The 12,792-nt window shown below is 45.7% G+C and overlaps 1 protein-coding gene across 4 annotated transcripts in view; it reads right to left on the bottom strand.

Moving 5' to 3' along the window:
• The window catches only part of MYO9A (myosin IXA), a 464,628-nt gene that overhangs the window by 235,640 nt on the left and 216,196 nt on the right, over positions 1-12,792 (bottom strand). For all 4 annotated transcript variants that reach the window (XM_073363174.1, XM_073363176.1, XM_073363175.1 and 1 more), the window contains one exon: positions 5,942-6,039. In XM_073363174.1, coding sequence (XP_073219275.1) covers positions 5,942-6,039 — 98 coding nt within the window. The remainder of the gene's footprint in view (positions 1-5,941; positions 6,040-12,792) is intronic.

Below are 12,792 nucleotides of genomic sequence, written 5' to 3'. Positions count from 1 at the left end.
TTAAAAATATATATATATATGTAGGGACTTGGGCTATGTCTACACTGGCAATTGAATGACAAAACATTTGTCTTTCAGAGGTGTTGGGGGAAAAAAACCCTGAAAGACAAAAGTTTTGGCAACAAGAAGTGCCAGTGTAAACAGCGCATCGTGGGCAGGACTGCTCTCCTGCCGACAACGCAAAAGATGGGACGCAGCAGGGAGGGGGGAGTGTTGACCTGGGAATGTGGCAGCGGAGTTTCAATGGGAGACCTGAGAGCCTGTAACGTGAGCCAGGAGGGGGAGGGAAAGGGGGAGGTAACACCTCTGCCCAGGAATGTGAACAGAGGCTGCAGGAGGGAGCCTGCTGGGGGGGTGGGGGGGGGTTAGGTTCAGTTTGGTGCTGGAATGCAGGGAACCCCAAGGCTGGAGTCTAAGCTCCCTGATCCCCCAGAAGGACTTGACTGAGGGGTCCTGGTTGTACCCACAAGCTCTGTTTTAGACTGTGTTCCTGTTATCCAATAAACCTTCCGTTTTACTGGCTGGCTGAGAATCTCAGTGAATCCCAGGAAGAGGGGTGCAGGGCCTGGACTCCCCCACACTCCATGACAACTGGTTGCAGCCGTGGGATCTACTGCACCCCGTGGACGGCACTTCCTGCAGTAAGTGATTGGGGAGCAGTAAAACAAAGGGGGATTGACGGGGACCAGGTGTGCTGAAGATTCAGAGAGAGGTTTCAGGGGGTGGTTAACCCCTGGGAGTGTGTGACCAGAGAGAAGGACTTTTGCAGTTACAGGGTTCCCTGGGGGATTGCAGCGAGTGGTCCCAGGGGCGGAGGAGTCTGCAGCTCGACCCTGGCAAAAAGGTGGTGACCTCAAGAAGGACTGACACCCTAGCGTTTTTTCCTGGAAACCGTGGAAAGCTGCCCAGGTCTGCGAGTGGCCAGCAGGGAGATGTATGCTAAACGCCTTAAGAGTGACCTGGTGGAGCTGTGCAGGCAGAGGGGGCTGCGCATTGGGAGGTCCACCAAGGAACAGCTGATTGCCCAGTTGGAGGAGGGGGATCACTTGGATGACCCGATCCCTGACCCTGAGGGAAGCCACCCGGTGGACGCAGCGTGGGCCCTGGGGCCTGACCAGGCTGGGAGGGGTCAGACTGCTGCCGAGGACATCCCAAGACCCTTCCTACCTATGCCTGGAGAAGGGGTTGGGGGAAGCTCAGCGAATACTGAGGGCACCCTGACCCAGGCAGCCAGCAGGGGATCCTCCCGGCGGAGCTCCCCATCCCTGGAGGGAGGCGGCTGGAATGGGAGAGGGAGATGAAAATGAGGGAGCTGGAGGATCATGAAAAACAACGTCAACATGAGCAGGAGGAGAAGGAGAAACAACGTAAGCATGAGCAGGAGGAGGAGAGGGAACGTAGGCATGAGCAGAAGGAGAAACAAAGACAGCATGAACTCGAGCTGGCCAGGCTGAGGAGCAGTGGGGCCCCGGCTGCGGTGAGTGCGGGGGCACACAAGACTGCAAGGAGCTTTGATAAGTGCTTCCTGGCCCAGCATAAGGAGGGGGAGGACATAGATAGCTTCCTGACGGCCTTTGAGAATGCCTGCGAGATGCACAGGGTTGACCCTGTCGACAGGCTCCAGTTTCTCACCCCCTTACTGGACCCCAAAGCCGTGGAGGTGTACAGCCGAATGAAAGGGCCGGAGGCAGGGGACTATGAACTGTTCAAACAGGCCCTGCTCCGTGAGTTTGGGCTGACCCCTGAGATGTACCGGAAAAGGTTCCGGAGTCAGCGAAAAACGCCTGTGGTCACACACCTACAGCTGGTCAACCGGATGCAGGGATATGCCTGCAAGTGGACAGCCGGGGCCCAAGCTAAAGAAGACCTGCTTGACCTAATTGTACTGAAGCAACTGTATGAACAGTGCCCTTCTGACCTGAGGCTATGGTTGGTGGACAAAAAGCTAGAGAACCCACATCATGCAGGGCAGCTGGCCGACAAGTTTGTGAACAGTTGGTCAGGGGTAGCAGGGAGGAGTCCCAAAAGAACAGCCCCCCCCCCCCCAATGCAGAAAGAGAGACACCATGGGACCTCCCAGCGGGGAAATGTGGAGAACCCCCTCCCAAGAGGGACGCCTGGCATCAGGACCCTCCGACCTGCTCGAGGGGACCAACGTGACCTGAGCTGCTATCACTGTGGCCAGAGAGGCCACATAAGGACCCAGTGCCCCAGGCTCAGGGACAGACTGAACAGACCCAACCCACCCAGGGTTAACTGACTGAACGAGGGGCAGATGACCCAGGCAAGGGGGGCTGCCAGCTTACCACATGCTCAGGAGGGAAGAGTACCCCAGGCCAGCTCTGCCAGAGGGCTGGAGGCTCTGGACTCAGGGTTCTCGGTTTACAGGGTGGGCGCGGGGCTGTCCTCCAGAGCGAGTGCCTTGTTCCCCTGGATGTGGATGGGAGGAAAGCCAATGGATACTGGGATTCACTGAGACTCTCAGCCAGCCAGTAAAACGGAAGGTTTATTGGACAACAGGAACACAGTCTAAAACAGAGCTTGTGGGTACAACCAGGACCCCTCAGTCAAGTCCTTCTGAGGGATCAGGGAGCTTAGACCCCAGCCTTGGGGTTCCCTGCGTTCCACCACCCAACACCAAACTGAACCTAAACCCCCCCCTCCCCCCCCAGCAGGCTCCCTCCTGCAGCCTCTGTTCACATTCCTGGGCAGAGGTGTTACCTCTCCCTCCCCCTCCTGGCTCACGTTACAGGCTCTCAGGTCTCCCACTGAAACTCCCCTGCCACATTCCCAGGTCAACATTCCCCCCTCCCTGCTGTGTCACATCTCTCCCCTCTTCGAGACTGAACTGAGCAGGGTCACTTTGACTAGTGACCTGGGGAAGTTCAGGGCCCCCTCTCCGGGACAACGCATCCGGTATCATATTGGCACTTCCCTTCATGTGGACCACGTCCATGTTGTAATCCTGCAGGAGCAGGCTCCACCTCAGGAGTTTGGCGTTGGCTCCTTTCATCTGGTGCAGCCAGGTCAGGGGAGAGTGGTTGGTGTACACGGTGAAGCATCGCCCAAAGAGATATGGCTCTAGTTTCTTGAGGGCCCACACCATGGCCAGGCATTCCTTCTCGATGGCCGTGTAGTGTTGCTCCCGGGGTAGCAACTTCTTGCTCAGGTCCAAGATGGGGTGTCTCTCCCCCTTTTCATCCTCCTACATTAACACTGCCCCCAGTCCCATGTCTGAGGCATCGGTGAACACCATAAAGGGCTTGTCAAAGTCTGGGTTTGCCAGAACTGGGCCACTGACCAGAGCCTCCTTCAGTGCCCAGAAAGCTTCCTGGCACTGCTCGGTCCAGACCACCTTGTCTGGCTTCCCCTTCTTGCATAGCTCAGTGATGGGGGTGGCTATGGCGCTAAAGCGGGGCACAAACCTTCGATAGTATCCTGCCATCCCAATAAAGGCTTGGACCTGCTTTCTGGTGTGGGGAGCAGGCCAGTCTCTGATCACCTCCACCTTAGCTGGTTCTGGCTTTAGGCGGCCACTCCCCACCCGATGGCCCAGGTAAGATACTTCAGCCATCCCCACCTTGCACTTCTCCGCTTTTACAGTCAGCCTAGGCCCCTGGAGTTGGTCCAGCACTTGTCTAACCTGGGACACATGGTCCTCCCAGGTCTGGCTAAAGACACAGATGTCTTCAATATACGCCACAGCAAAACTCTCCATCCCCCTCAGTAGCTGGTCCACCAGGCGCTGGAAGGTGGCCAGTGCTCCCTTCAGGCCGAAAGGCAGGGTCAGGAACTCACAGAGCCCCAGAGGGGTGATAAAGGCCAATTTCAGCCGGGCATCTGCATCCAGCGGCACTTGCCAGTAGCCCTTTGTAAGGTCCATAGTGGTAAGGTATCGAGCTCCTCCCAGCTTGTATAGGAGCTCATCAGGCCTGGGCATGGTATAGGCGTCAGATACAGTAATGGCATTGAGTTTCTGATAGTCCACACAGAACCAGACCGACCCGTCCTTTTGGGGACCAGCACCACGGGCGAGGCCCAAGGGCTGGCAGATGGCTGGATCACCCCCAAAGCCAGCATGTCCCGGATCTCTCTTTCCAGGTCCGGAGCAGTTTTCCCTGTGACTCGGAAGGGGGAGCATCTTATCGGCAGCTGCGACCCTGTCTGTACCCGGTGGACAGTCAGATTAGAACGTCCAGGCTGTTTGGAAAACAGCTGTTGGTACGGACGCAGCACCCCCCTGATCTCAGCTTGCTGGGCAGGGGTTAGCTGATCCGAGAGAGGAATTGTTTCCAGGGGGGAACCAGTTCTGGTCCCAGGGAATAGATCTACTAAAGGGTCATCTCCCTGCTGCGTCACAGTGGGGGCGGAAGTTTTTTGTTGGCAGGAGAGCTGACAAACAGCAGCTACACTGCACAACTTTTAGTGGCACGACTGTAGCGACACAGCCATGTAATAGAATCATAGAAGATTAGGGTTGGACGAGACCTCAGGAGGTCATCTAGTCTAACCCCCTGCTCAAACCAGGACCAACACCAACTAAATCATCCCAGCTAGGGCTTTGTCAAGCCGGGCCTTAAAAACCTCTAAGGATGGAGGTTCCACCACCTCCCTAGGTAACCCATTCCAGTGCTTCACCACCTTCCTCGTGAAATAGTGTTTCCTAATACCCAACCTAGACCTCCCTCACTGCAACTTGAGACCATTAAACCTTGTTCTGTCATCTGTCACCACTGAGAACACCAAAGCTCCATCCTCACCAGTGCCGAATAGAGGGGAATAATCACTTCCCTCGATCTGCTGGCAATGTTCCAACTAATGCAGCCCAATATGCCATTATGTCGCTGAAAGCTGTGTAGCGTAGACATAGCCTTAGTGGTGTTCAAGTTATCATAGAATCATAGAATCTCAGGGTTGGAAGGGACCTCAGGAGGTCATCTAGTCCAACCCCCTGCTCAAGCAGGACCAATCCCCAACTAAATCATTATTAAATTATCGATTTGTGAATCTGATGTTTTTGTTGTTGACAATAATACTGCTATCCTGTTGTCATTTTTTTCTATTTCGTATAAATACAAACATGTCTGTTAGACCAACACATTATAGAAGTAATTGTTTATGGAAAAAGATATTCATAACTCCATCTAATAATTTATTCATAGCCTTAAGACTTAAGAACTTTCAGTGATAATGTAGCTTGATAGAACTTGAAGGTACTGTATTGATAAAGAATTATTTTGCAGTTTTTGCTGGACTAAAACAAAATCTCTATCCAAACACTTGTGTTGTGTGGTTACTTTTCTTTTTTGTTGTATTTCCCCCCACTCTCACCCTCTCTAACCCCCGGATCGCCTGGCATCATCATGAAGGTTGTTATTATTAGTCTCTGAGAGTGACACTGCTATTCTCATTCTGTATTTTAACAAGATTGATCAACCCTATTTCTCAACTAGCGATACCACTGAATGAGATGTTACACAAAAAGGTGTTTTTAAGGCTTCTAGAATATTTGGTATCAGCAACTGCATGCAAAATGGATCCAAGGGTTAAAAATAAGTAATAAATATCTCCGCCACCATTTTGGATCTGGTGCACTGAAAACCATGGGTTCCTAACCATACCATTTCCCAAAATTTTTGAATGTTCAATCTTGTGGACATTGCGTAGGATATCTGACTGAATCATCATTTGAATTAAAGTCATGCAGAATGAGGCATTAATATTCATGAACAATTCAAAAATACCTCAACTGACAGGAAGTATATCTTGTTTATATCTTTAAATGTTCTTTACTCCTTTAACATATACATTATCAAGTGTTCTTACACGTTGTCACATCAGCAGTCTGACAAATTATATAGGGCACAATAGAGTCACAGTCAAGTACATTCAGCACTGTCCTGCTCATTATGCCAGATATTAATGTGGAAGATAAACTCACTGTCTGCGAGTCTTGGGAAGAAATCCCACCATCTCCATGGCCAGCTGTAAGCGCTCAAAATCATGCTTCAGGTCTTCCCCTTCAACAGAGAAGCAATCCTGTTTGGTTCAAACACAAAGATTGAGTGTTAAAAGAAAAGAAGACCAGAATGTATCTAGCTGGTCAGTTCAGCACTACACAAATCTTAATCAGAGCTTTCCATGCCCTTTATCAATGACAAGTACATTTCCAGTCTGCTGCCTGAGGAGTGACAGACACAGACCCCCTTAACATTAATAAGGAACAGCTTAGTTAGTTACCAGCAACACACATCATATGACATCATATTCACACTTTGACATCATATTCACACTCTCCCTGCTCTGGCACCATTCTGAAAGTCCAGTGCAGAATGTAAAGAGCATGCACAATATGAATTGTGAACTATACCTATTGCGGGTGAGGGATGGAGACTCAGTCAAATAAGGAATGAGGAGAGCTAATATGGGCTTTTGAGTACTGTTAAAAAAAACTTGCTAGAAGAAGTATGTGCACAGAACTTTCCAAGGAGATCAAGCTGTAACTTATTTCCAGTCTGCTCTAAGTATTAATCTTTAGAAAAAATGAGCCCCAGGATTCTAACTCTCAGACACTCCTAAGGAATGTAAAGAATTCCATTTTTTAAATTAAAAATTGATTCTTTTACATTCTTTTTAAAAAGAAAATTAACTGCAACATACATCAATAGATTAATTTTCTGGGGTTAAAATCATGAATTTTGGAATGCTGCACATGGGAGGCTTTTATATTTAACAGGTTTTTTTATTCTAAACATTAACTAATGTTCTGAAAATGCTAACTCAGAGAAAATTCAAAATCTACTGAACTTTACATTTTGAGGTTACATGGATACTTTCAAATGATTTAGATACTGAACTCTTATGTTTTCTATAACCCACTAATACTACAAAACTAATCGTTAATGGTAACAGAGTTCCAGAGTTTTCACACTTCAGATATATTGAGGCCCATCTATATTGGCCTCACAGCTATGTTTAAGAACCTTAGTTAAAACTATATGCCTTAAAACTAAACTCACTTAAACTGGTTTATAAACTAGTAAACCCAATACCTTTCATGTGATTTGGTTCACCCCATGCCCACACCATGGGTTTCCTCTCTTGATAAACCAGATTATTTTGTTTCTTTCTATGTGAGCCACCCAGCTATAGCACAAAGTATCAGTCTCCAAATCAAAGTCAGGATGTGTTAAACCACAGACTATTTTCTTGACAGTTGTACAGAAAGAAAATATTGTTACACATATAAATAAAATAACAGCCCATTTTCAAAACTGCACCTACAATCACAAATCAGGTAATTGAGTGTACATATTATATGATCCACTCTGGTCATTTGCATGGAAATCATGATAACTGTATTAACTGAACACATATTTGTAAGAACAGTTTTGAAAATCCACACCATACAGGGCTACTTGCATGCTACAGAGACCAGGCACTAAAAAAATCACAGAATACTGACTACTGCCTGGACTCTCATGTACACTCGCTCTCACTTTCAATAAATAGCGCAAAGCTGTCTCTCCATTCCGTATCCCACTGTATATATGTGGATAAATCTTCACAGTTAACTCATTGATACAAATCTTCTCCTCTAAGGGGGAAGATTTTTTTTTCCTTTCCCTAAGATGGTTTACTTTAGAGTAATGTCCACTTGCTGATCCTAAGATAAAACACTTTAATTTCAAACATTAGCATCAATAAAGAACACAAACATACAGGAATATTAGACAATATTCACTGGCGGTATCCAATTCCCCCAACTAAAAACTGTTTAACTGGAAGTGGACTTATACGTGGTTTTTAAAATCAGCTGTAATACCAATTGTAGGCAGAATCTGAATTTAAATTAGAAATGAATATATTTGCATTCTATTAAAATAAGACTTGTTAAAAAGGGGGCATTTTCATCAGTTGTGCTAAATTGAATTCATAATGCTGTAGAAATATGCCTGCTTTAACTGGAAATAGCCCCATAAACTACTTTTACACTCTGAATAAATTTATACATCATATCATGTACCCAATGGGACAGCTATAGCTCAAAATAGAGAAACCATCTAATACAGCAATGAGACAAATTAATTTTATTCCATAAACTGATGACAAGAAACAAAGCCTTTCATGTGTAGGTCAGTGGTTCCACTTTGGCCCAGATTTTAGTGACCAAAAGCCATTAAAAAGAAAAGGAGTACTTGTGGCACCTTAGAGGCTAACAAATTTATTTGAGCATAAGCTTTCGTGAGCTACAGCTCACTTCTTCGGATGCATGCAGTGGAAAATACAGTGGGGAGATAATCTCACGAAAGCTTAAATAATCTCCCCACTGTATTTTCCACTGCATGCATCCGATGAAGTGAGCTGTAGCTCACAAAAGTTTATGCTCAAATAAATTTGTTAGTCTCTAAGGTGCCACAAGTACTCCTTTTCTTTTTGCGGATACAGGCTAACATGGTTGTTACTCTGAAACCTGTCAAAAGTCATTACTAACTGATGGCTAATTGGCAAGCAGTATGAAATACATTGTTAATCTCAAACCAACTCTTAAAACAACTTGTCTACGTCAGAAAAAATACTATCAAAACTGGCTTCCTTATTGGCAGATGCAGAAAGGTTTCAAGGAAGGAAAGGGCCAATGAGACTAAACTCCCCTCTCCAAGTTATGGTCGACACACAGTGTTAGGACAATATGGGGTAGCTTGTACTCTGACCCTTGCTGAACTTGGACAGCACAGGCAAATAAATGCATTGTGCCTGCATTTAGTATCAAGGGCTGGGATCTGTCAAGGACACTAAAAATCTCATTTAAAAATAAAAATGAAGAAACTGTGCCTACATTCCTGTGACAACTCTCCTTACAGGATTTTACCCACTTGAAATTAGATTATAAGTTAATAGTGAAACTACTACAGCTGACTCAGAAGCAATACATTCAAAGCCAAAGGCAATGTGGTTAACGATTTATATAACAATTGCCAAGCTCATTAACCCGTATGGAAAGGTTTCTTGTAAATCATTTATGTCAAAGCAGATGCTCTGCACACTATTTCATCAGCAGTAAGTCCCTATACTTTATTTTCTTTTATCAAAATGGACAGTCATAAATTTAGAACATTCATGCTGTAATGGCAAACAACTGCGAAAAGAGCCAACATTAGCAGACTGATCAAACTGGTCATCAGTATTCTGCTTAAGCAATGAGTCATCTCCCAGCCTTTTCAGCCTTGTCATACAAAAGCAAGAACCCTGCTTACTAACACTAAACTGAAGCAATTTAAGCATCTCCACTCTCAAAGCTGAAAGATATGCTTGTTCAGAGACGAAAATATCATCGGGGGGAGGGTGAGTTATATAGGCCCGTGGTGGCCGTTCTCCAGCAAATTCAGGGCATGGGGGCCCGGCTCCACCAATGTTCAAGGCTGGGTCGCTACCCCCAGCCCCGCCTACCGCCCCTCGCGCCTCCCCCAGTCCCACCTGGTGCCCCCATGTGCCTCTCCCTGAGTATCCCTGCCTGGGCCCTGAACAGCGGGTGGCTGCCCTGCTGCTCCATGTTGCGCTCCCTTGCCGCGGGGAGCGGCGCCGGCGGCAGGCTGAGGCAGTGGTGCAGCCGCCATCTGCGGAGGGAGGAGGCGCACACATATGATGGCAGCCGTCCCCGCTTCTGGCACCCACCACAGGGGAGGCGAGGGGGCTGAGTGGGGCCTGGCCCCTAGGAGCACGTGCAGTGACAGTGCTGGGTGAGTGTGCTGCCTGGGGGGCTGTGGAGTCCTCCTCTCTGGCCAAAGCCCCCGGGGCAGCCTACCTGCACCCAGATGCCTCATCCCCAGCCCTAAACCACCCCAGAGCCTGCAACCCCCAGCCAGAGACCTCACCCCCCCCACCCCTGCACTCCAACCCTCTGCCCCAGCCCTGAGCCCCCTCCTGCACCATGAACTCCTCATCCACGCCCGCACCCCAACCCTCTAACCTAGCCCTGAGCCTCCTCCAACCCCCCAAACTCCTCATCCCCAGCCCCACCCCAGAGTCCTCAGCTGTCCCACATTGTGCAATATAGGAATATTGTTAAACTGTTCCCAGTACATTTTTACTGTATTTTAAAAAATATATATCGGCTTACAAGGTGGTGGGGGGGAGGGAGGGAGACTTGGACCCATTCTGGGCACCACCAAAAATTATACAAACCTGCCACCCCTGAATATCATATGATGGTGAACAATTTGTTTTTAATTCCCTGCATAGCCCTAGTATGATCATATTCTGGACCCTATCCTATGTATCTAATAATGACACAGCACTGAATAAAAGGGAAATCCATCCTTTTAATCTCTATTCAGTGCAGGGTGGATAAAAATCAATGATTTAAAAAAAATCCGATTTTATTTTTATTTGAATGGGATTTTTTTTTATAAAATGCTTTGAGGGGAAAAATCTAGCTAAAGATAGTTTTAATTAAGAAACATTATAGCTCAAAGATATCTCATCATGGAATAGGGATTATAAATTCTAATTCTATAGTATGAGACAATATATTCATGTAATGTTTAAGAAAAGTTTTGTAAATGAGTTCCAATAGTTCATAGATTAGGGACCCAATTTTACAGGGTTCCAGGAGCTTCTGTATAGATTATTTAGGTTAATCTTTCTATCTACCCAATGGGACTCAGTGCTCAGTCTAGAAGATACCATCAGAGATTATTAGTTTTGCAGTTCTCAAACTGTGGGATTTGTGTCTCCAGAGATAACATGCTTGTTAACAGCAAAATTGTTTTTAAATAAATAAATATATAGAGGTGAGAAGCAGACCTCAACCCTATTGTCCCTCTGAACTTTGTGTACACAGAGTCAATCCGTTACCTCTCTCTAAAAGTGAAAAGTTTCAAAAAGTTCAATGAATAGAAGATTGTTGGGGGCAGAATAGATCTGGACAAGGAGAAGAAGTCTGTGAGAAGGGAGGGACAGGCAGTAAAAACGAAAGTGAAACCGTTTGAGCAGCATATTCCAGAAGTCTTGAGGTCTTTCTGAGTGCAGTCGTCATTGATTTGAGATCTATCACACCATTCTCTTATCAGAAGGGAAAACCTATAATAGCAGCAGGCCGTAAAAGAGACGCAGTTTGGGAATATTTTAATGAAGTTCCTCTACCTGTGGGTAAGACAAGCATGCATGAAAAATGCAAACAGTGCAACAAAGAAATGCAAGGCCTGGTTGCCACAATGAAACAACATCATCAGAAGTGTTCCTTCTCAGGAGAAAACTGCGTTGAAGATGATGAAAGGAACGTGTGTGAACATGCAGGATCTTCAGGTTGGTAAACTTTTTTATTTCATATTCTTTCTTAAGGACAGCCTGTCTTTCTTCTGAACTATTCTTGAATTCTCATGTTTGAGCAGAAAATATAGTTGTTACTCTATGGAACTATCATTTTAGATGCAGTTGTGGTAAAAAATAAATAGCTGAAATAGGCAGATCTTCCTTTTACAATTTCACCTTTAAAGTACAAGTGTCAGTGAATGCAATGAGGAATACTAAATGAGCAGTATGGTAATAATAATTAAATAACTGCATTGACTTATTTTGTTTAGGAGAATCCATCCTCAACACACAGGATTCTGAAGACTATCCACCTTCAAGATCACCATCATTTTCTATAGTTTCAGAGTTACCTGCCAATGATAGTGTTTCAGTCACATCATGTATGTCACCTAGCCACAATATATCACATGTAGCAAAAAGAAAAAAAAATCTCCATCATCCAGAAACAACCATACATAAATTTGTGATAAGAACCAGTAGATTACAAAAAGAGATAATTGATGAAAAAATTGCCCGGTTTGTTTATGCAACAAACTTTCCTTTCCGAATGATTGAGAACCCACACTTCATTAAAATGGTTCAGTCATTAAGATCAGGATACAGTCCACCCAACACATCAGATGTTGCAGGAAAATTGCTGGATATAAAGTATTTGAAAGAGAAATTGAGCAGTGTGCAAAAGGTCTAGAGGTTGAAATTGTTAACCTGAGTCTTGATGGGTGGAGCAATGTCCACAATGATCCTGTTGTTTGTGCTTGTGTGACAACAGAAGAAGGGAATGTCTTCCTTAAAGCAACAATTGATACATCAGGAAATGCACACACAGCAGAATACTTACAAGAAGTAGCAGTAAAAGCTATAACAAACTGTGAAAAAAAATTCCAATGACTAGTACACAGTGTGGTCACAGACAATGCTGCAAATGTATCCAAGATGAGACAAAATTAATTAGAAGAGAGTCCCAAGCTAATAACATATGGTTGCAGTGCTCATTTGATGAGCCTCCTAGCCAAAGACTTCAGTGTTCCAGAAATAAAGGCTAATGTTGTTGAAATTGCAAAATACTTCCGTAACAACCACTTTGCAGCAGCTGCTCTGAAAAAAGTGGGAGGAACCAAGCTAACTCCCCCACAAGATGTGTGACGGAACTCAGTAGTGGACTGTTTTGAGCACTATATCGAGAACTGGCCTAAGCTGATGACAGTTTGTGAACAAAATTGTGAAAAAATAGCTGGCACTGTCACAGCCAAAGTTCTCAACATTGGGCTTAAGAGAAATGTTGAACACATGCTGAGCACCCTGAAGCCTATTTCTGTAGCCTTGAACAAAATGCAGGGAAACAGCTGTTTTATTGCTGACACTGTCAAAATTTGGAAAGAACTGCGTGAGATCTTAAAAAGAGAAATATGCAATGACAGAGTTAAATTACAAGCATTAAAAAAAACGAATGGGACAAGCACTATCCCAGCTCATTTT

The sequence above is a fragment of the Lepidochelys kempii genome, chromosome 10 (assembly GCF_965140265.1).
Source record: "Lepidochelys kempii isolate rLepKem1 chromosome 10, rLepKem1.hap2, whole genome shotgun sequence".
In the NCBI taxonomy this organism is placed as follows: domain Eukaryota; kingdom Metazoa; phylum Chordata; order Testudines; family Cheloniidae; genus Lepidochelys; species Lepidochelys kempii.
The sequence above is the reverse complement of the archived record's forward strand: the minus strand, read 5'-3'. Positions and strand labels throughout refer to the sequence as shown.